Source organism: Lampris incognitus, chromosome 17 (assembly GCF_029633865.1).
Source record: "Lampris incognitus isolate fLamInc1 chromosome 17, fLamInc1.hap2, whole genome shotgun sequence".
In the NCBI taxonomy this organism is placed as follows: domain Eukaryota; kingdom Metazoa; phylum Chordata; class Actinopteri; order Lampriformes; family Lampridae; genus Lampris; species Lampris incognitus.
The window spans coordinates 37,290,536-37,316,057 of NC_079227.1; the positions used below are offsets into that span (position 1 = coordinate 37,290,536).

At 45.1% G+C, this 25,522-nt stretch overlaps 1 protein-coding gene across 1 annotated transcript in view; it reads right to left on the bottom strand.

Annotated features, from left to right (window-relative positions):
* The window catches only part of atrnl1b (attractin-like 1b), a 169,809-nt gene that overhangs the window by 17,627 nt on the left and 126,660 nt on the right, over nt 1-25,522 (bottom strand). The window contains exon 27 of the mRNA XM_056296653.1: nt 13,595-13,702. Within this exon, the coding sequence (XP_056152628.1) occupies nt 13,595-13,702 (108 nt within the window). The remainder of the gene's footprint in view (nt 1-13,594; nt 13,703-25,522) is intronic.

Consider the following 25,522-nt stretch of genomic DNA (forward strand, 5'->3'; position numbering starts at 1 on the left):
GGTGGTGACCTATCCTCAGAGTTAATGGCTATGAATGCTTGTCTTAGGTGTGAAATACGTCATCCCGATAATGAAAGCCAAGGGTTTGAAAACATGTTTTGGGGTAAGACATAGAAATTGGGGGAATAATCTGAATTTAACTGACCGTTTCTGTGTCTCCCAGTGAATTTCAAACAGAGGTGGTTTGAGAAAGACAGGAGGAATGTCGGAGGACAATGGAGACTTGCAAGGCATAAACAAGTGAGAGAGAAGAAAGACGAGAAACATACGACTTTGTCCTAATAAGTGACTTGGAAGGGGAAACACTGCGGAGCTTGAGCCATATTTTACCATCTGATTTGAGCTTGTTATGGTCCAATATGTAATTATATTAAATGCAATAGGTCTTACCTGCAAATACACAAACAATAATTAAGTCAAGTCAGTTCAAGTCAATTTTATTTGTATAGCCCATTACCACAAATTACAAATTTGCCTCAGTGGGCTTTACAGCAACACAACATCCTGTCCTTAGACCCTCGCATCAGATAAGGAACAACTCCCTAAAACAAAAACAAAAAACCCTTTATCAGGGAGAAAAAAATAGGAAGAAACCTCAGGGAGAGCAACAGAGGAGGGATCACTCTCCCAATATGGACAACGTGCAATGAATGTTGTGTGTAGAGAATAAAACACATTTTACACAATACAAAATTGAAAGAGAATAACAGAATTATAATGGAATTATAGAATATATGAAGAATATGATGAGGAGGATGCCAAGCAGTGTCCAGATGCCACTGGAAGAGCCCAGGACCTGAGCCACGTGACCACCATCACTATGTAAATATGGCAGGAGAGACTAAACATGCACAGAGGGGAGACTCACATCACACCATTCACATAAACAGGAGAAGAGACAAGAGAAGACATCATTCGGAGAGAGAGAACAGACATGTGAGAGAAGAGAACAGTTTGCAAGTGTCAATAATCTATACTCTATAATCTACTCTATAGTCTACACTATATAATCTTTTCTGCAGAACAGTGGTTGATAAATTAATTGAGACAGAAACTGACCTGCCATGCAGTACAGGTTAGGAAGTACTTCATTTAAAGGCAACTACTTGTAGGTTAAGGCAAAAAAGATTAGTTTCAAGTTTGGATTTAAAGACTCAACAGACTCTGATGGTCTGACGGCAGCAGGCAGGTTATTCCACAAGAACGGAGGCCGATAGGAAAAGGCCCTGCCACCAGCTGACTTCTTTTTAACTTTGGGTACACACAGGAGCCCTGTATTTTGAGAGCGAAGAGCTCGAGATGGAATGTACGGTTTAAGGAGATCAGACAGGTGTGATGGGGCAAGCCCATTTAGGATTTTATAAGTCAGTAGAAGCACCTTGAAGTCTGATCTAACATGGATAGGAAGCCAATGAAGGGAGACAAGAATTGGTGTAATATGGTCAAATTTCCTAGTTGTAGTTAGGATTCTAGCAGCAGCATTCTGAGCCATCTGAAGACTTTAAGTGCTAGCATGTGGCAGACCTGAAAACACAACATTCCAATAATCAAGTCTGGATGAAAAAAATGCATGTATTAGAGTCTCTGCATCAGCCATGGAGAGAAAAGACCGACTTTTAGTTATGTTATGTAAGTGAAAAAAGGCAGTCTTGGTGATTTCTTTAATGTGCTTATCAAAGGAAAGGCTGGGATCAAACGTAACACCAAGATTTTTGGCTGCCACACTGTGAAATCACAAAGTTGTCGATTGTTATTTTTACTTGATCAAATTGATGTCTGTGTCTAGCAGGGCCAATGACCAGCATCTCGGTTTTATCTGAATTTAAAAGCTGGAAATTTAGTGACATCCAATTTTTCACACCAGCCAAGCAGGCCTCGGAATTCGTAATTTGAGTATGACCATCAGCCCTTATAGGCCCATACAGCTGAGTATCATCAGCATAGCAATGGAAACTTATTCCATGACTGTGTTTAAATTGTCCAAGAGGTGAAATATAAAGAGGGAAATGTAGAGGGCCAAGAACCGAGCCCTGAGGTATGCCATATTTAATATCAGGGAATTTTGATGTAATTTTGTTATAACAGACACACTTCATTCTTCCAGATACGTAGGACTTAGGCCAAGAGAGAGCTAAGCTAGAGACACCAAAATTACAACTTATTCAGTCTAAGCAACCCCCGGGGAAACAGGGAAAAAGCCAAAACAAGACGAAGAAGTATACAGTGATCAAGGTGCCAAAGGCTACACTGAGGTCCAGTAGTAGAAGCACAGAGGTTGAATCAGAGTCCATAATGACATATTGATATACACTGTGCTATGTTTATCTGCACTAAAATATATCGATTCATCATACAGGTCAACTATATTATTAGTCTGAGAATTGTATTTATCTCATCAGAAATCACCATTAACACTACAGCTTCCATAGACATCTACACATGGCATACTTGAACAATTGACCTGGAGTGTTTTGGATGTCAATAACACTGGAAAGAAGGCAATCAATTCCATGCAAAACACCTACTATCAGAGTAACACATCAAAGAAAAAACAAAACAGATAAAAAAAAGAAAAAAAAGAATAAGCATTCAGCACGTCTCTCAGAGATAATGGCTTTTGCAAGACCCTCGGATAAAAGACACGTCAATGTCACTAGATTTTGCTGTTTGTGTTAGATTCTTGAGAAGAAGGTGGAACAGTGATGGGGTAGGTTGGTGGATGGAGGTACGCAGAGTGCAAACCTGAGTTACCTTGGACAGGGACTTCGAGCTGCCTTGCTTTTATACCAGTAATGTCTCTCTCGGGGGTGTCCGAGTAGATAAACGGTCCATTCTGTTGTCTACCAACATGGGGATCGCCGATTCAAATCCCTGTGTTACATTCGGCTTGGTCGGGCATCCCTAAAGACACAATTGGCCGTGTCTGTGGGTGGGAAGCAAGATGTGGGTGTGTGTCCTGGTCGCTGCACTAGCGCCTCCTCTGGTCAGTCAGAGCCCCTGTTCGGGGGGAGGGGGAACTGGGGGGAATAGTGTGATCCTCCCACGCGCTACATCCCCCTGGTGAAACTTCTCACTGTCAGGTCAGGTGAAAAGAAGCGGTTGGTGACTCCACATGTATCGGAGGAGGCATGTGGTAGTCTGCAGCCCTCCCCGGATTGGCAGAGGGGGTGGAGCAGCGATCAGGACAGTTTGGAAAATAGGGTTATTGGCCAAGTACAACTGGGGAGGAAAAAAAGGGGGGGGGCAAGTAATGTCTCTCTTTCTGAGAAGGCATGTGCAGCAGCTTATTTTTTTTTAATTTCCCCCCAATTGTACTTGGCCAATTACCCCACTCTTCTGAGCTGTCCTGGTCGCTGCTCCACCCCGCTGCCGATCCAGGGAGGGCTGCAGACTACCAAATGCCTCCTCCGATACATGTGGAGTTGCCAGCCGCCTCTTTTCACCTGACAGTGAGGAGTTTCACCAAGAGGACGTGGCGCGTGGGAGGCTAACGCTATTCCCCCAGTCCCCTCCCCCCGTACAGGTGCCTCAACTGACCAGAGGAGGCGCTAGTGCAGAGACCAGACACATACCCACATCCGGGTTCCCACCCGCAGACATGGCCAATTGTTGTCTGTAGGGACGCCCGACCAAGCTGGAGGTAACACGGGGATTCGAACCGGAGATCCCCATGTTGGTAGGCAACCCAGACGCTATCTGCAGCAGCTTTTAAAATGTTTGCAGCCATTGGTGTGTGTTTGTGTCGGGGGTGGGGGGTGGGGTGACAAAGCAAGACAAGTGAAGGCTGGAGTAGAAGGGCTTTTCAAGGGTGTCCTTGCATGTTTGTCCTCTCTGCAACACTCCCCTAGTGCGGGGAGTGTAACGTGTATGCAGCGATTCAGGATGTGTACATACTGAAACATAGTATGTGGTTCAAAAAACAATGCTATTCGGAAGGACCGTGTGGCACCATATTAACCGTGAGAAAGCAGACAAAAACAAGTGTGGGCTCAGAACAGCAAGGGAACTGACTGCCACATCTGTGAATTTGTGCAGAGTTCTGCACATCTTGAACACTTAATAAACATCTTTGCCCCCTACCCTACATTATGCGGAGCCCTTCAATCAAAAGTGTGTGCAATCTGATTTGCTTAAAAGGCACGGCATGTCATTTTCCACGTGCTCGCCAGTTAAGTTGACCATCTGAAATGCCATAGCTCACAACTATGTTTCCTACTCTCGCAGTGACATTGAAAGGGTTGCTGCGTGCGTCATGTTCCGCTGTGTAATTGGGGGTGGGCGTGCTGAGAGAGCACTGAGAATGTCACTCACAGCAGGCGTCATCCTCACCATCATCTTCACCACGCACAGCGATTAGCAAGAGATGCATTAAGTGAAAAAAGAAAAATATCAGATAAGTTGAGATCCTGTGGGGCGTCTGGGTAGTGTAGCGGTCTATTCCATTGCCTACCAACACGGGGATCGCCGGTTCAGATCCCTGTGTTGCCTCCAGCTTGGCCGGTGATCCCTATAGACACAATTGGCTGTGGGTGGGAACCCAGATGTGTGTGTGTGTGTCCTGGTCGCTGCACTAGTGCCTCCTCTGGTCGGCCGGGGCACCTGTTCTGGGGGGGGGGGGACTAGGGGGAATAGCGTGATCCTCCCACATGCTACGTCCCCCTGGTGAAACTCCTCACTGTCAGGTAAAAATAAGTGGCTGGTGACTCCACATGTATGGGAGGAGGCATGTGATAGTCTGCAGCCCTCCCCGGATCAGCAGAGGTGGTGGAGCAGCGACCGGGATGGCTCGTAAGAGTGGGGTAATTGGCCAAGTTACAATTGACAATTGGGGAGAAAAAGGGGGTAAAATCCCAAAAAAGAAAAAGAAGAAGCTGTATGTGTCAACAAGGAAAACAACTACCAGTGGTGGACAAATCATTCTGACACTCTTAAAGAATGTGTGTTTGACAGTGGTTTTATACTGCTGCTGGTCCGAGGTTTTCCAAAGAAAAAGTAGCCAGATCAGTCGGTTGGCTTCATCAGGGATCAATTTACAATGCTGCTTGCTGACTAGCTAGCTTCAGGAACAAAACAAAAAAGGTGAGTGCACAGTTATGAGAGACGACGTCATTTTCATGATGCTTTTTTTGCTCCCCTCATTTCTCCTCACATGTTTCTCCTCACCCTGCCACGCTCTTCTGAGGTCATTTAAAGTGTGAGGATGACCGGCCTGTCACATAACGCCGACTGTTAAAATCTAGAGCTGGCAGGGTTTGTTCTCCTTCCAGGGTCCTCTTCAAGAAACACAACGAACATCATCAGGGATGCCGCGAGCACCGGCCCTGCTAGCTTCTCATTGACTATTACTGCTGCTCAGCTGGAACTAATGACACAAGAGAGAGAGAGGTTTTCAGAAGAGTGCAAAAAAAAATAAAATAGGGAAAGGTAGGGAAGGGAACAAACAGGAGAGTCAGGGAATATGAAAACAGACGCATCTGCTGTGATTGGTAATCAACGTTGTTAAAGAGTTCACTTGCAGGGTCGCCCATTATTTTTCTAATTTCCACAAGAGCTCCAGAAATTAATGAGTGCACACATCACTGGCTCTGCCTCAAAACCCTGCCCGCTCCTTCGCCATGCACGTTCCCCATTAAAACAGTTCCCCTGGATCCGTGCTCTTCGTGTAACTAGTATTTGACTCATCTTTCCGATGCATGCAACCACTAATTTACCACAAGAGCAACATGGTACATGCTCATGTGCCCTGAAGCACAGGGGGACAAGCACACAACATATCAGGAGTCAGGATCAGGAGCACTTTGTCATTTCACCTCCTGCACTTGCGTACATGAAATGAAACAAAATGCCGTTTCCCCCAGTGCACAGCAGTACAACACAAAGACCGAAACACATTCGAAAACTACAAGAACACACATATCCAAACTAAAGAAAGAATCCCTGTCCAAGGGAACGAATGCCAGCCAGGATGACTGAGTACTGCTGGTCTGCATGGGCTAACAGTTAGCCTAGCCTGCCCCGCTTCCGCGTCCTGTCAGACCACCTTCGGAGTTTCCTCCTCGGGCGCAGCTCCAAGCAGTGGCTGTGGTCCGTGGGCCCACCAGATGAAGCAGACCAAACTCTCTCAGCAAGAGACCCTCGACACACCTCCCCGCACTCCACACGATGCCATCAAAAACACTACGGTTAACCCCAGGTGAGGCCACTGCAGACCACCCTTAGTGTTGTCAGAACTGCCGGTCTGCATGGGCTAGCAGTTAGCTTAGCCTGCCCCACTTCCGCGTCCTGTCAGACCGCCTGCCGTGCTGCCTCCTTGGGCGCAACTCCAGGCAGGGCCGTGGTCCCTGGGCCCACAGGAGGCAGCAGACCAAGCTCTCCCAGCTGATCCAGCGCCAGCTCTTGCGGCTATCAAACAAAGACAAAACTTAAACGCAGACATGGACAAAGACACTGCATGGACGGAACTGGGCAAGGCTACCGCAAACTTGAATTCGCGCTGCCATCTTCCCACCCATATCACATCTCCTTCCCACCAATGGCTACCATTAATCAATGGTAGCCATTCTGTTAAGTGGTACTTACTGACATTATGACACATGACTAGAATCCAAACAACATAAAAATTAATCTGCTCTTTTCCTGATACAAGTCATAGTTGGTCTCTCGGTTGAGACGGGTGGACAACAAAAAATGGTGCTAATACACTGCATGAATGAAACTCAGACTCATGTATAGAACAGGATCGATTTCTGACTCTGTTTGTTAACAAACTAGTAGGAATGTTTTTATTTTTGACAAGTTTGAGGGGAAAAAAACAATAGCATGACTTTTTCATGCTACTGTCACCTATGTCACCTTCTCTCTGTCACCCTCACCTCCCCTCTTGCTCTCGCTCTCTCCCCCTCATGGTGCTTATGTCCGTCTGATGGGACAATTCTATTCCATTTCCGAGAAAAGCAAACGGGGAAAAGGAGCCTTTATAAATCATTTCATTCAATTTCAATCAAAATGTAATCTTTTTATCAAGGCACTTGAGTGCTGGAAATTGGTGTGTCCATTTACATATTTCAAGAAGACTGATGCCCTGCATCCCTACTGTGCATCCATCAGCTGTGGGCACTATTTCATATAAAACCATCCAACATCCCAAGTGTGCTCACTCTCTATCTTCGTCATCTAACACACACACACACACACACACACACACACACACACACACACACACATGCACACACACACACACACACACACACACACACAGGGAGAGCTAGACCGCACAAGAGAAAGAGAGAGCATGAGAGAAGGTGTGTGTGTGTGTGGGGGAGACATAGAGAGAGAGAAAGAGAGAGCGAGCAAGACAGAGAGACAGAGAGAGAGAGTGACATAGCGAGACAAAGCGAGAGTGAGACAGAGGTAGAGACAGAGAGACAGAGAGAGCGAGAGAAAGACAGCAAGAGTGAGAGAGAGAGAGAGAGAGAGAGAGAGAGAGAGAGAGAGAGAGAGAGAGAGAGAGGTAGAGACAGAGAGACAGAGAGAGCGAGAGAAAGACAGCAAGAGTGAGAGAGAGAGAGAGAGAGAGAGACAGAGAGAGAGAGTGACAGAGCGAGACAAAGCGAGAGTGAGACAGAGGTAGAGACAGAGAGACAGAGACAGCGAGAGAAAGACAGCAAGAGTGAGACAGAGCGAGAGTGAGTGACAGCGAGACAGAGAGAGAGAGAGAGAGAGAGAGAGAGAGAGAGAGAGAGAGAGAGAGAGAGAGAGAGAGAGAGAGAGAGAGAGAGAGAGAGAGAGAGAGAGAGGGAGTACAGCTTCTTTCCCTTCTACTAGTGACAGGTGTTATCCATCATACTAGCTGTGTGTTAGTGGCTCCATATGTCTGGTGACAGACATCTGTGTCGGTGCAGCCCGGCACAGCGGTCCTGATCCAACAGCTGGCGTCCTCCTGGTCAAAAACAGTAATGCCCGAGGGGCTTTAAATCACCAAGAATCAAGCAAAACGGCCATTACGACTCTACTGATGTGTTTTTTTTAAATGCTTAAACAGCTGAAGGTGTTTTTCCTGTGATGTGGCAGTGAGCAGGTACCTCCTGATGCATTCTGGGTCAGATGAGGCCAGATGGCACAGTGAACAGATAATACGCTGCACTCTTTTACAGTGTCTCTCAATGTTCTTTATCTTTATCTACAAATGTGTTATGGTTAATGCTAGGGGCTGTTTTGTAGGATTATCTCCATCACTTTGTATTTTATCATTAAATATGCAGATGACACCACACTGATTGGACTAATAAGCCGCAGTGATGAGAGGGCCTATAGAAGGGAAGTGGAAAGTGTAACCATTATGGTGCCATGATAACAACCTGTATCTACATGTCAATAAGACAAAATAAATCACTGTTGACTTTAGAGAGATCAGAGAACATCACATTCCTATGTCCATCAGTGGGTCATCATCTGCTGGACTTGTGGACAGTTTTAGATTTCTAGGTTCACACATCACAGACACCCTCACATGGTGTCTCAACACCAACTGCATCCTGAAGAAGACAAATCAGTCTGTATTTTCTGAGGCATCTCAGTTTTGGTATGAGCACTACAACTCTTATGAACTGTTATGGCAGCAGCATGTGCCATAAAAGTTCATAGTGTGTTGACAGGCTGTATCACAGTGTACTGTTCTCCCTCTTTCCATCTAAAACCACTGCTGGAGCATCAAACACACACCACCCGTCTCAGTAGTTGTTTCCTTAACAAGTGGTCAGGCTGCAGAACAGCTGATGCACCCATATGCACCTTACATGGTTGTTATTGTGTACTTTTCTATACTGTGTATGTAATGTATGAATTCTGTGTCCATAGTCTATGTAGGTCTGTAGTGTATGCCCCCCCCCCCCCCGAGATGGCGTGTCCTGTGTCCTTGTGTGCTATGTACTAAGGCAGGGCGAGCCAGAGCATTTCATTGTATTCAAAGGTTTCATTGTATTCAAATTGTATTAATTGTTATTTTCATTACTTTATTTTTTATTTGTTTAGTATTTATTTGTATTATCTATTATATTATTTTGCTTTTATATTCATATATTGTGAACAAATTGTGTTCAGAGCATGTCATTGTATTCAAATAAACATGACAATAAAGTTGAACTGGAATTTCTGGTGTGATCTGCAGAGTCCGAACACATGTTGTATGAACATGTGTTGTATGAACGAACATATGTTGTATGAACATGTGTTGTAGGTCTGTATGGTTGGAAATGGAACACAACTGTGATATGGTTGTTTTTGTGACCGGGCCTGATACAATTCAGTGACCGCCAGTGACTGCCCCTCCCTCCAAACTCTAAGAAGTGGAAATGGACATCCATCACAAACTATAATCCATTCTCAAACTTGAAATATCGGCGGTTACCTGATGAGTAATAACTGCTGAGTGACAGAGATGTGATGCTCGCCCAGCCTCAGCATCCTCTCTGCTCTCTGTTATGACAAATATTCTGAAATGCTCAGTGATGCCAGACGCTGACCAATTAACCTTTATAAATGGGAATTAGGTTTATTTCATATGATTCACCTTCAGCTGGTGACAGGGTACCAACACAGCTGTACACGCTGCAACATGTGCATCTGGAGTTAAGGGTGTCCATTTCCTTTTTTTCTCTTAGTTTTACAGAGTCTGCAAAATTGGATTTATTTGCAAACCCCAGAACATTGCTCAATATTACGATGCACTGCATCACACCACATTAGTGAATCATATCTACATTTGTAGACTTTGCTGTGATAAAACATTGTATTACTGGGATTACAACTTGTGAGCCAGTTACTTTACTATATGTTGACACATTAAAAGCTGTCAATCAAAAACCTGATCACAACAACCATGGTCAGAGGATCACTGCCCTCTAACACTCATCCAACCATCACCCCCCCACATACAAACATAAAATCATCAGCGTTATAATGTTCGATCATCAGCTTATTATTATGACAGCGACTTTAAGCAGCACATGAGGATTTTCCAACTAATTCTACATTCTGAGTGATGCTTTTAGTGTTCAGCGGCAGCACAGACGACAGCTAATTTTAATCAACAGGGTCACGTTAACAGTGGACTGAAGAGACTGCAGATTGCTGGTTTACAAGTATAATGCTCAAGGGCTTGCAGGTGGGTAAGGGGCATGGTTTTTCTGCTCCTCTATGCTGAACGTTGCCCTTCAGAATGCCATAATGCATGTCGAGTACCACTCCGCACCCCACTAATAGCTGATGTAGTGCCTTTTCCCTGCTTACCACGGTGACTTCATTTCACCACGCTGCGGGTGAGATAAAGCCTCGAGAGGGAATGCTGTTGGCTCCCGATGTCAGTTTGAGGCAAACTTACCTTATGTAGCGTATTAGTATTTACAGCGCGAGTATGTTTCCTTACAACACGGCAGAGCCTCGACTTAAACCTTTTCTCGGTTGTAAACTTTACCACTCGCTATCTGGATTGAAAAGAGTTATTTACATAATAGAAAAAAAGGGTGACGGGGCATCCGGGTAGTGTAGCAGGTAGTGTAGCAGTCTATTCCGTTGCCTACCAACACAAGGATCGCTGGTTCAAATCCCTGTTTTACCGGGGACTAGCATGATCCTATCACATGCTATGTTCCCCTGGTGAGACTCCTCACTGTCAGGTGAAAAGAAGTGGCTGGTGACTCCACATGTATGGGAGGAGGCATGTGGTAGTCTGCAGCCCTCCCCGGATCGGCAGAGGGGGTGGCGCAGTGACCGGGATGGCTCAGAAGAGTGGGGTAATTGGCCAAGTACAATTGGGGAGAAAAACCAAAAACCAAAAAAAAAGAAAAAAAAAAGAAAAAAGGGTGAGAGCTGAGAACAGTGAAGGAGGTACATACCACAGATGTTCATCCTTGGAATGAGGACCAGAAACTAAACCAAATCCCCACAGCATGGCTTGAGAGGGACATTCTCACAACACGCTGTTCCAAACTGCATCATGAAAACAAATATGGTTGGGGCAGTTGGCAGTTGAGCTGAAACTGTGTAGCTTGCTGCTGACGTTCAGAAAGTCTTTAAAGTGTGAAATAATTAAAGATTACAACTTAGTATAAATTATTTTCTTCCTTCTGTAACTCTGATATTCTAGGGTGACTTCAGGACTGTATATGATAAGCAACAATAAGCCTTGGGCTTCAGCCTATTCCTTTTTCGGTCATTGATTGATTGACTTTTGTTGTATGAAATGGAGTGATGTAAATATGTACCATGATGTTTTTCTGTCTGTCGCATATGAACACAAATGTATGACCAAAATGGATCACTCATTCACTCACTCATTCATGCATTCATTCATTCATTCATGCCAACATGTCGGTCAGCAGGGCTGGAAGCTGCTCACATGTTGTGTACACAAAGGCAGCTTGTCACGTCAAGTCATTTGTCCTTACTGGGCATAGGCTGCAATGGGACAAACAACATCCCTACACCACCCAGTGTGGTAAGTGATGGGCATTGACCCATGCTGTCTGGAAATGCAGTGTGGGGAATGAAGTGGACATTAGCCATGCAGCCAAATCCCACTGCTTAGCTAATAATGTCGGTCTGAGAAGGTCAGGAGCTACACACTATGAATTCTATCAAAGGTTATTTGTTGGGAACAACAAAGAGGATGAGACCAAATGAACCAACAAACAGACAAAAAGTAGGCGACAAACCCCCAACCTGAGCGTGGTCTCATTTATAAAGGCATGCTGGATATGGAAGCTACAGAATATTTTACTGTTTTGTTACAATTGCAGTTTCCCCATTTTAATTTCGGAGATTTAAATTTACTTTGTTTTTAATACCATGTAGTTGATCTGAGCAGATTCTGCTTTGAGCTATTCAAAGCTTGCCAGCATGGACACAAGCATTTCTTTCAGACAACCAGCACAGTGCAGCAGAAATGCCGCAATCAGCCTGCTATTCAAACCAGGGCTGCACCATGAAGACAAAACAATTCATTCAATTATTGGCTTAGACGACTTTAGACAAACAAGACCAGGCAGGAGTCTCCATGGACTATGATCTTTGCGGATCACACTGTGATCTATAGTGAGAGTAGGGTGCAGGTTGAGGAGAGCCTGGAGAGGTGGAGGTATGCACTGGAGAGAAGAGGAATGAAAGTCAGTAGGAGCAAGATGGAATACATATGCGTGAATGAGAGGGAGGACAGCGGAATGGTGAGGATGCAAGGAGTAGAGGTGAGGAAGGTGGATGAGTTTAAATAGTTGGGTTCAACTGTTCAAAGTGACGGGGAGTGCAGAAGAGAGGTGAAGAAGAGAGTGCAGGCAGGGTGGAGTGGGTGGAGAAGAGTGTCAAGAGTGATTTGTGACAGAAGGGTACCAGCAAGAGTTAAAGGGAAGGTTTACAAGATGGTAGTGAGACCAGCTATGTCGTATGGTGTGGAGACAGTGGCACTGACGAAAGGACAGGAGGTGCAGCTGGAGGTGGCAGAGTTGAAGATCCTAAGATTTTCATTGGGAGTGACGAAGAAAGACAGGATGTTGTGTTGCTGTTAAGCCCACTGAGGCAAATTTGTAATTTGTGATATTGGGCTATACAAATAAAATTGATTTGATTTGATTTGATTAGGAACGAGTATATTAGAGGGACAGCTCAGGTTTGACGGTTTGGAGACAAAGCAAGAGAGGCAAGATTGAAATGGTTTGGACATGTGTGGAGGAGAGATGCTGGGTATATTGGGAGAAGGATGCTGAATATGGAGCTGCCAGGGAAGAGGAAAAGAGGAAGGCCAAAGAGGGGGTTCATGGATGTTGTGAGGGAGGACATGCAGGTGGCTGGTGTGACAGAGGAAGATGCAGAGGACAGCAAGAGATGGAGAGCTCCTCACCCTATCTCTAAGGCTGAGCCCAGACATCCTACGGAGGTAACTCATTTCAGCCACTTCTATCGACGATCTCACCCTTTCGGTCACTACGCAAAGCTCATGACCATAGGTGAGGGTTGGAACGAAGATTGACTGGTAAATTAAGACCTTTGCCTTCCGGCTCAGCTCCCTCTTCACCACAACGGCCCAGTACAACGTCCGCATTACTGCTGATGCTGCACCGATCCACCTGTCAATCTTCCGCTCCATCCTACCCTCACTTGGGAACACGACCCCGAGATACTTGAACTCCTTCACTTGAGGCAACAACTCATCCCCAACCCGGAGGGACCAATCCACCATTTTCCAGTACAGAACGACGGCCTCAGACTTGGAGGTACTGACTCTCATCCTGGCCATTTCACAAACCGCCCCAGTGCACACTGGATGTCGCATTCTGACGAAGCTAACAAAACCACATCATCTGCAAAGAGCAGAAATGCAATTCAGAGGTTTCCAAAATGGACACACTCCTCATCTTGGCTGTGCCTTGAGATCCTGTCCATGAATATCACCAACAGAACTGGAGACAAGGGACAACCTTGGCGGAGTCCGACACCCACCGAAAACGTGTTTGACTTGTTGAAATGTTTATGAAAACACAAGGAAGCGGCATAAAAATACAAGTATTTGGACGAGTACAATTATACAAGCAAACATGGAACTCACATCGACTGTAGGCTGCAGCAGCTCTGTCTGCTTCTCCTTCACATCAAGGCTCACAGCAATGGAGGCAAAAGGACGGCTGGCCATCTGCTGACGCTCTCTCATCAGCTGCTGTAATGTCAAACACAGATTAGGTAAGAGACAACAAGTGTGCAAAAATATATGGAGAGCAAACAAGCGAAAATATTGAGAAAAAAAGTTTACCAAGCCACACTCAAACACTCAAAGTCACAAAGTGAATATTACTGGGTTTTTCTCCCTGTTTAAGGATTTTTTTAGGGAGTTGTTCCTTATCCGATGCGAGGGTCTAAAGACAGGATGTTGTGTTGCTGTAAAGCTCACTGAGGCAAATTTGTAATTTGTGTTAATGGGCCATACAAATATAATTGACCTGACTTCACTTGACTGGCAAATTCTCAGCAAAACTAGAACTAGATTAATGGACTCCCATCACAATTTTGGGACAAACATTCTGGATGCACATTCTTTCATTCCTGTTGCTAAAATTAAAGTGTTGCTTCGATTTCGCACGGCGAATATTACATATGGAAAGCGGGATATGCTCTAATGACAGGTAAAATGTTAGGATTCATTTGAAGCGCTCTAGTAGTTTCTTTGCTTTTATCTTGTCCATTTTTTCAAAGCTTCAAAAAGACGGCTTCAATTTTTCTAAAGAAATGGATAAGAGTTGAAATCAAGTCCGAGATCAGCAAAAACATCTTTGTAGTACCTCTGTAGTATCAAGTACCTGGGTATTCCACAGGCAAATGGAAACCACGAGGAGGCAGCAAGGAAGTCAGCTACAGCCAAATACCTCCAGAGAGTGAGGCAGATCCCAAGGAGCCAGCTCAATGGGAAGAATAAGATCCAAGCCATCAACACATATGCCCTACCAGTCATCAGATATGCTGGGTATCTGACAACAACAAAAAAGAGCGTGGCACAGTGGCCCAGTGGTTAGTGCTGTTGCCTCACAGCAAGAAGGTCCTGGGTTCGAACCCCGGGGTTGTCCAACCTTGGGGCTCATCCCAGGTCGTCCTCTGTGGGGAGTTTGCATGCTCTCCCCGTGTCTGCGGTGGGTTTTCTCCGGGTGCTTCAGTTTCCCCCACCGTCAAAAAGACATGCATGTTAGGGTTAATACTCCAGTCTGTGCCCCTGACTGAGGCATGGCAAGATGAACTGGAGTTGGTCCCCGGGCGATGCACGGCGGCTGCCCACTGCTACTAGCTATACAGGTAGGATGGGTTAAATGCAGAGAAAGAATTTCCCCACAAGGATTAATAAAGTAGTAAAAAAAAAAAGAAAAGCTGGCCAAAGAAGGAGATAAAGGCCACAGATATCAGGATACGGAGACGCCTCACAATGAATTCCACCCAAAGTCCAGCAGCCTGAGCCTGTATGATAAGTGAGAAGATAGGGGCCAAGGGTTAGTGAGTGTCAGGGCCACTATCCAGGATGAAACAAGGAACATTCATTAGGACATCAGAAAGAGGATCCCCCAGGATGAACTGCTGAGCGAGTCCCTCAGGCAGCAGAAGACGGTACATCGCTCCATGGGATGTACTGGAGGGATGTACCATCGACAGATAGAAGACATAGCTGATATGGAGAAATCTTACCAGTGGCTACAAAAGGCTGGACTGAAGGACAGCACAAAGGCTCTGATCATAGCAGCACAAGAACAGGCATTCAGGACCAGTTTGATTGAAGCAGGGGTCTACCACACCAGACAAGACCCAAGATGCAGGCTGTGCAAAGATGCCCCTGAGACAGTTCAGCACTTAGTAGCAGGGTGTAAAAAGCTAGCTGGGAAAGTGTACACTGAAATGCATAACCAAGTGGCTGGGATAGTGTACGGGAATATATGTACTGAACACAGACTAGAAGTCCCCAAGTGCAAATAAGAGACACCATTAAAGGTGGTTGAGAATGGCAGAGCTAAGATCCTGTGGGCTGTCAAGTTCCAAACTGACAAGTAGGTGCTGGCTAATTGACCAGACATTGTGGTGGTCAACAAGGAACAGAAGACAGCAGTAGTGTTCAATATAGCAATCCTAAGCGACGGCAACATCAGAAAGAAAGAGCACGAGAAACTAGAGAAATACCAAGGGCTGAGGGAAGAACTAGATCGGATGTGGAAGGTGAAATCCACAGTAGTCCCAGTGGTAATAGGAGCACTAGGGGCTGTGATCCCCAAACTGGGAACTTGGCTCCAGCAGATTCCAGGAACAACATCTGAGGTCTCTGTCCAGAAGAGTGCAGTCCTAGGAGATATATATAATTTTGAATGGAATATGGATTAATGTTAGTGGATTTAATTCCAATATAGCTACAGTGAAAAAGACCTGCAAATTAGTATTTGTCTCATTCTTGGTCTTGTCTTAGACTTAATTGAGAGGCCATCAAAATCTCAGGGATCCACTGGAAATCAAAGTCACCAGTGCTCATCCGTAAACACCTTCTGCAAAACGATTAAAAGGTTTACCCAGTGTTCAGAGGTTGAATTATCTGTTGGTAAAGGTCTTTTATGAGTCTGTGCCGTAGTATTTGCTTTTTGCCAGATATCGTTGCTTCTTCCTCAAGTTTGCTGCTCCCTGTTTTCTTCTTCCACATTTGGCTGCTACAGTGAAGCTATGCACCATCTAACTTTTATTCCAGAAAAGTCCTAACCTACAATGACCATAAAATGCCCAAATACAAAAATCTTCATAATTTAGACTTTATGGATTAGTTATTGCTCTAAAGATGCATATATTTTTTCCCCCCATATAAATCTTCAGGGTTACAACATTAAGTATCCCTTCAGAATGTTAAAATCAATAAAGGCATGGTTTCCGATTGACTCTGCAACCCATTTTTAACAACACTTTAATGAAAATAAAGTTGGAGATCAATGGTTTTCTTGTGATAATCCACACAAATCAGAAAGCCTACTGAGATTGCTGTGCACTGTTTAATCTACAGTGACCACAAGTTCATCAGATTAAATTAATTAAATGTCTGCATGAACAGAAAGAAGAAACTGCTCCTGCTATTGTGTGTATGGCATGCAATTATTCAGTCACTGATCCCATTTTCATCAGTATTCTGATGATGGTATTTCAGGTAATGATGCATCTGGCTTAAGACAGACCAACTGTTTTATTTTTTGGACCCCCCCCTTTTTTTCGCCTCAATTGTACTTGGCCAATTACCCCACTCTTCTGAGCTGTCTCGGTCGCTGCTCCACCCCCTCTGTCGATCCGGGGAGGGCTGCAGACTACCACATGTTTCCTTCGATACATGTAGAGTCACCAGCCACTTCTTTTCACCTGACAGTGAGGAGTTTTGTCAGGGAGTGCGTGGAAGGATGGTGCTATTCCCTCCAGTTCCCCCTCTCCTCGAACAGTCGCCCCGACCGACCAGAGGAGGCGCTAGTGCAGCGACCAGGACACACACCCACATCCGGCTTCCCACCCGCAGACATGGCCAATTGTGTGTGTAGGGACGCCCGACCAAGCTGGAGGCAACACTGGGATTCGAACCGGGATCCTCGTGTTGGAAGGCAACGGAATAAACCGCTACGCTACCTGGACGCCCACATTGATCCCATTTCCATCAGTATTTTGATGATGGTATTTCAGGTAATGATGCATCTGGCTTAAGACAGACCCAAGTGTTTTAAGCCATGGTTGAACCAGTTGAGATATAAGGTCTTACAGGGGCTTTGTCCAGGAGCATTTTAAACGAGGTACTCTCTTCAGAGTATAGCAGTTCAAGACAACAGCAACAGCAGAGGTCGAAATAAAGACTGAAAACAATTGCATGTGTATTTACAACATTTCATATTGTCTGGCTGTGTCAATATGAAAGAAAAAGATCAACAGCTGTCAATAATGCATCACTGAAAAAATATCCAATCAATCATGCCTAAATGATCTAGGTATGATGGTCTAGGTATGCCCTACATTACTCACTGAGTGTTCGATTGACTTGACTAGTTTCACTTGTGTGATATGTGCATTAGCAATTTGAGCGTTTTCTGAGGAATGTGTGGGTTTTTTCTGTGACTCACCAGCACAATTTTAAACTACAAAATGATAAAATCATGCTGCTGATTTTTAACTGTCTCATCAGCGTATGGCTCTATTCTTATGCTACCTTCCTCAGTCAAACATTATAATGACTTTCAGACTCAAGCAAGGCAATTTAACATTAGCCTTCATATCACTATTAGCATACATATAATATTGTAAGAATCCATGTCTAATGAATAGCCTAATTTAGAGTCCAGACTGGAATATTTGTAAAAAATATTTCATTCAGCATTCTTATTGTTTGAAAATGATCAACTTCATTTCCACTGCTCCTTGGCCTATCATCAGTTATTTGGAACATATTTTTAAACAACAAGCCTCTACCACCATAAAACAGGACATCATAAAAGAAATATGATGCTGTAAATGGGGTATACTCTTCAGCACAGATGAGTCTAAAGATTAAGTTGAAAAAAAATGCGGAGGCTGGGTAATTGCGTACAGTAGTGACACTATTATTATTTCTTAGATTGAGCTGAAAATGGTTGGTCTTGTTCCCAGCTTATCAATACAGTAAAATACCAAGTGCCGCACTTTCATCAGTGGCGAAGTGCATGATCAATATCTAAACATGCAGCCATTTTAGTGCCAAGGACACTGCTGATCGCTATTGGACTTGTGATGTGCAAGATTAAGCTCTAATTGTGTTTCAGATTAGCCGGACAGGTGAGCCACTGTGATGATCTGCCTCATACATCGTCCTTCTGGTGTGCTCTGCCATATTGAATAAATACTGATTGCTGTGAGTAGACACATACGCACATAATTCATATGACAGCCAACAATAATGCACTGGATGAACACCTACAGATAACACATTGTGTAAGAAGTGAAGAAGGTGACATCTTGTTCAGTCTCTAAACCGGTGGTCATGAAGAACTGAGCATGGACGAGGTCTTTAAGACACATTCTTGTTCTGTCTGTACCTCTGTCAGCACTTAATGCCTACTGTTTGAAATGAGTACTACTGAGGATTACAGTCGCTTTTAAACTATGGCGACCTTTTGTTCTTAGTCAATTACCTGGCAATAGCAGCAGTGTAATGGTTCAGACACCACGTAGGCTGAAATGCCCTGCCCTCTAACTGCAATGGAGAGGCGGCCGTAAAAGAACAAGCAGGGAACACGGCATAGCTACTTTTCCATACACACATGCTGGTTTGGCTTTACTCGGTGCATCGACCCAGCACGGCTGGCATGTGCATTTCCATTACAACAGGGCTACCCGGCTGAAGGTTTAGATTCAGATTCAGATTCAGATTCAGACAACTTTATTTATCCCAGAAAGGCAATTCAGTTTTACAATCTACCCAGACATACACAAACTCACAGACAAGCGGCAACCGTCCGTATGTCAGAGGCAACAGACAGATCAGTACATGGGCAAGAGATGGACAATGCCAGCCTCGTCTGGCCTTGCATGTAGACTTACATGAGGACCAGGCAACGGATAAAAATTCACTAAAGTTACAATAATACAATAAATAAATAAATGAAGCATCCTAAGATGCATTACACGTTACAGTCCAATACAAGACTCAGTGAACGACAGGCCCACAAGCCATGTGAGAAACAAACAAGGTATAAACCCTCTATTGTGGTTTAAAACAAAATAAAGCAGGCATCCGGGTAGCGTGGCAGTCTATTTCGTTGCCTACCAACACGGGGATCTTGGGCTCAAATCCCCGTGTTACCTTCGACTTGGTTGGGCATCCCCACAGACACAATTGGCCGTGTCTGTGGGAGGGAAGCCGGATGTGGTCCTGGTCGTTGCACTAGCAACTCCTCTGGTCGGTCGGGGTGCCTGTTCAAGGGGGAGGGGGAACTGGGGGGAATAGCGTGATCCTCCCACGCGCTACATCCCCCTGGTGAAACTCCTCACTGTCAGGTGAAAAGAAGCAGCTGGTGACTCCACATGTAGAGGGGGTGGAGCAGCGACCGGGATGGCTCGGAAGAGTGGGGTAATTGGCCGGGTAAAGTTAAAAAAGGGGAAAAAAACCCAAAATAAAGCATTCATTTAAAATTACTATTCTTGACATTTAACAGCCTGATAGCAGAAATAATGAAGGACTTAGAATAGCGATTCGTTTTCCTAGGGGGCGCTTAATAGCGCCGGCCTGAGGGCACTACAGTGAATTCACTGGACAGGATGTGGTCAGATTGGCTAATAATTCCATTTGCTTTCTGGGCCACACGTTTCTCCCAGAGGTAGCACAAGTCTCTGCTGGACTTCGATTATCTTGGAGCAGACCTTGGAGCAACACGGGGATTCGAACTGCCGATCCCAGTGTTGGTAGGCAACAGAATAGACCGCTACGCTACCCGGACCTGCTGAGATGCCGTACAACTCCCCACCTCCACTCCTAACACGGCACACAAGACCTGCTCAGATACCATACATCGCTACACCCCCATTCCTAACCCAGCACACAAGACCTGCTGAGATGTCGTACAACTCCCCACCCCCATTCCTAACCCAGCACACAAGACCTGCTGAGATGCCGTTACAACTCTGAACCCCCATTCCTAACCCAGCACACAAGACCTGCTGAGATGCCGTACAACTCTGAACCCCCATTCCTAACCCAGCACACAAGACCTGCTGAGATGCCATACAACTCTGAACCCCCATTCCTAACTCAGCACACAAGACCTGCTGAGATGCCGTACAACTCTACACCCCCATTCCTAACCCAGCACACAGGACCTGCTGAGATGTCGTACAACTCCCCACCCCCATTCCTAACCCAGCACACAGGACCTGCTGAGATGTTGTACAACTCCCCACCCCCATTCCTAACGGAACAACAAAGAAGGCAAAACAGTTGATCCACCTTGCTTGTTTTGAAAGTGTTGTACTGGTATGAATGTCGTTACTCGTCACCCAGCCTCTAAATCAATCCAGCGCCTACATAGTTTACTTGACTGTTTCAATCTTGTTTCTCCCACTCCTCACGTGGGACTTGGACAAAGAAGCACTGAGCAGGCCTATTTGGGAGGACTGCAGGTGTGTTTTAAGGGACAAGATGATCAAGATCACCTTTAACAAAAATGATCCTTTAAATTAGTATTATTACAGAGAAAGACAAGGGGCCTCATGTATCAATCGTTACTATGGGCAAATGTGTGCATACACACCCATGGAATTTTTTAGCCCTGAAGTTTGTCACAGACCCCAGTGTAGAACCTGGGTAACCCCTGAATTTAGACACCGGTTGGCTAACACTGATGTCTTTGCAGGCCTGGGTGATTGCTCATTGCAAGAGGTGGACAATAGATGTTAGGAAGAAGGAATTACAAATAACCATCATGCTTTGCTGCTGACTGTCAGATAATCTTGAGGGCTAAAAAATTCCATGGGTGTGTACGCACAAATTTGCCCATAGTAACGATTGATACATGAGGCCCCTGGTCTCTAGAAGATCTGAAAAATTCAAACTTCCTATAACATCAGAGCATCCAAGAGTCAATCTGTGATGGTCTCCATGGCAGAGGATATGTCCAGAGGAATTCACATTGCTTTGGCAATCGGCGTTTCAAAATATATTTGTCCAAAGAGTCATTAAATACTGTTTGACCCTTTTGGGAGGAAAAAAATACATCAAGAAAAATGTTGTGATCTAGATTTTTCTTTTCTAAATGCATCATTTCAAAAGACCTGGATAAAGTTTTTTTTTTTCTTTGCAGAACCCAGCTCAGTTTGGAGTTTTGTAGCTTTGTTATTATCGCCTGGGAAGGGGCGGGGGTTAACTCTCCTGCTGAGATGTAAATACAGTTTCTCAAAGACATGTTGTTTCAAAACCAGCAGCTGTTTTCTCCTGGAATAATACTCACGGCAGATATAACTTGGACAAGTAAATCTTTCCTCATGTAAAATAATACTGAGGTTTCCTTAAAAATCCTGTGCAAATGCTACCTTTTAAAAAACACACTGTGTAGAATTTAGGATTAACACTAAACCCAACATTCCTTTTGTTACAACAAGTCCTGTCACCCTTTTTCCCCTTCTTTCTCTCCAGTTGTACTTGGCCAATCACCCCACTCTTCCGAGCTGTCCCGGTCGCTGCTCCGCCCCCTCTGCCAATCCGGGGAGGGCTGCAGACTACCACATGCCTCCTCCGATACATGTGGAGTCACCAGCCGCTTCTTTTCATCTGACAGTGAGGAGTTTCACCAGGGGGATGTAGCGCGTGGGAGGATCACGCTATTCCCCCCAGTTCCCCCTCCCCCCTGAACAGGAGCTCCGACCAACTAGAGGAGGCGCTAGTGCTGCAACCAGGACACATACCCACATCTGGCTTCCCACCCACAGACACGACCAATTATGTCTGTAGGGATGCCCGGCCAAGCTGGAGGCAACACCGGGATTCAAACCTACAATCCCTGTGTTGGTAGGCAACGGAATAGACCGCTACACTCCCCGGACACCCTGTGGTACTGCTCTTTGTCCAGCAATGTAGATAACGGTCTACATTTAGTTTGACACTAGGGACTTCTGATTTGGCAGGTTGTAGGTGATTAGAGAGCCTGCTAGGTTTAAACCTAGTGCAGATGTGGAGTCAACTAGTTTAATTAGTGCGTCGAGTCAGAGGATTTCTCATAGTATAGATTATGACAGCTTGGTCTTTAACATTGAGACTATCTCTCTACCCTTCTGTATTGTTCCAAGCTCTCCTTTCCTAAATGTGTGAATCACAATAATCTGATAATCACCTACCACTGGTGGTGGTCAAATGCGCATCGGATTGTCCAAAGCGTAGGTCTTTAAAATGGTCAACTAATAACACAAGGTGTCTAATTCCAATTAATATTTCATCTAGTGATTACTGTACAGTTCTTCCTACTACTTACTCATCACTTCAACAAGATGCTTCAATTTGGTTTCATAAATATCAGATCACTGTCCACCAGAGCCTTGCTAATACATGATCTGGTTCTTGAACATAGTTTTTGATATGATTGGGTTATGTGAAACATGGCTGAAACCAAATGTTTTTCTTCCCTTACATGAAGCTTCTCCACCTGACTATACCTATGCCCATGTAGCTTGGGCAAATAACAAGGTGTGGGTGTTGCCTTAATATTTCAGTCTATTTCATGTTTAACTTCTACACTTGAAAATAAATTCAAATCATTTGAGGCTCTTATTTCAAATCCATCTCCCTCAGCCACAAACAGACTCAGCTCAATCCCCATTGTGATACTCTATCAACCTCCCGGCCCTTACTCACTATTTCTTGAAGATTTTGGAAAATGTATCTCAGGTCTTGTTAGGGAAGGTTTACAAGATGATAGTAAGACCAGTTATGTTGTATGGTTTGAAGACAGTGGCACTGATGAAAAGACAAGAGGTGGAGCTGGAGGTGGCAGAGCTGAAGATGCTAAGATTTTCACTGGGAGTGACGAAGGAGGACAGGATTAGGAACGAGTATATTAGAGGGACAGCAAGGTTGGACGGTTTGGAGACAAAGCAAGAGAGGCAAGATGGCTTGGACATGTGTGGAGAAGAGATGCTGGGTATACTGGGAGAAGGATGCTGAAAATGGAGCTCCCAGGCAACAGGAAAAGAGGAAGGCCAAAGAAGAGGTTTATGGATGTGGTGAGAGAGCACATGCAGGTGGCTGGTGTGACACAGGAAGATGCAGAGGACAAGAAGAGATGAAAACAGATGATCCGCTGTGGCGACCCCTAACGGGAGAGCCCAAAAGTAGTAGTAGTAGTAGTAGTAGTAGTAGCAGTAGTAGTACCTCAAGTCTTGTTATTCATTCTCCTCTTCTTCTGGCTAGAGGCTCCCAGGCAATTCTACCCTGCTCTTGTCGCCAGACACCTCAATGCCACCAGGCTTCAACTGGATGTAAGGCCAGATATTGTACACCATCGTCAGAGGTGGACACCTATTCAAGGAGGTTTTTAGCGTGCCACAGGGGGTGCGCAGTCCTCAGTAGCACTATCTTTGCCATGACGGGTTGGTCCTGGTGGCAAGAGTTAACACCCAGGATGACCAGTCACCCATCATGACTGCTGGAGGCTGCCGGAAACTCCAGACTGTTGAAGAACCGCCCAATGTGTGCCGTCAAACACGTTGCTTTTCTCTCAGGGTGTGCTCCCCTAGCCTTCTTCTCAACAGACTACCCACAAGGCAGCGGGGCAGTGGTTGGCCATGAACAGCCTCTGGGAACAACTGCAGCTCTGAGATCTCCTACCAAGTTTGCCTGAGGCCGTGAGGTGCCCAGTTACCGTGTGTGGCCATGAGGAGGCCTGGAAGAGGTCTTGGCAAAGGAGAGGCTATGTACTGGTGGGGGGCGGCTTACGCACTGGGCTGCTTCCTTGTTCACCACAAGGGCTTGCCAGCAGCAGCAGGCTGTAAGCAAGAGTTTAGAAAAGCAGGCGGTAAGCAAGCATGCATCTTCCCTCTAACTACTGCACTGGAGGAATCACATCACCCAGTGCTATGGCTACATCTCTACAACACAATACACCCTATAGATGTTTTCGCTTAACCACCATAAGTCGAAAAGATGTTTTGCCCATTTCAAAAAGATAAATGCCAACTGAAGGGCCAAGCAGGGGTGGTTGAAAAATCAAGGAAATAGCTCACGGCTTATCGTGATTTTCAACACAAAGGCTTCAAAATCCAACAACATCCATCCTAAATGTCAGAGAGCAGCAACGTTATTTTATCAAGTTGCTGAATTCATTTAAAGCAGCAAAACACTGGAATGAGCGTGACAAAAATGAGGGAGCAGTAGTTCTTCGCTTCATGTCCTGCACATGAAAGAAAATGTGCGGGAATACAATCGTCAAAGGAACCGAATACAAAAGAGCTTCTAGAAATGAATACTAAGTTAATGACAATAGGCAAGAGTCAACTCTGCAAAACCAATTAGTATCTGTCCAATGGCAAACTGATTTCCTCAAGTATACATGCCAATCTGGAGCCATTCACCGTTTTGATAAAGCAGGGTGTGCAGCGCATGTCTCCACAACTCGACTCATGTGGTGAGGGCATGAATATGCCGTCTTATAAATACAGCCTTTCTGTGCCCTTCAATGGATTCTTTTAGAGGAGCTGGTAGCTTTCTGCCTCCAATATTATCTGACCTAAGGAGGTTGATTTGATGTTTTGTTTGGGGGGGGGGTTGCCCTTACCCATGGGCATCAGTTTTCAGAGCCAAGATATGAGCCTTGAATATTCTACTTATGTCTTTATCAACCTCATTTATATCATGTTTGTGATCTGAGATATTTAAAATAAAATGGTTAGCAAAAACAAAACAACTGTCAGAAGGTGTGTTTGTCTTCCTCGTCATTATCAGGTTTAGGCAATTTCCTCCTCAGCTTTACTATTAGCTTGTTGATTGTTTGGTGATGCTTCTACCTTCCAGCAACCAACAGCAACTGATGAATTGCAGTCATCTAAGCAATGGTAGCAATAGAATCTAGGTGTGACTGCTACTGGATGAAACACTAATTTAACGATATTATGCCAAGTATTTCCACCAAGGGCTTGTTTGCTGTCTGCTATAATTTCTATGCAATTATGTCAAATGCTAATGAATGCTAGAGTCTAGTTTCAGCTTCAGTACTGGGCTGAAGCCTCACAGCGACTATACCTCTAGAAAGACACATTTCGGACGTCCGGGTAGCGTAGCAGTCTGTTCCATTGCCTACCAAAACAGGGATCACCGGTTCGAATCCCCGTGTTACCTCCCGTTTGGTTGGGCGTCCCTACAGACACAATTGGCCATGTCTGCGGATGGGAAGCCGGATGTATTGAATTCAGGGGCAGCCCGGAACTGCTGCAGCCTGGACGCAAACCCGGGTCTCCTGCATCATGGGCGACTACATTAACCAGT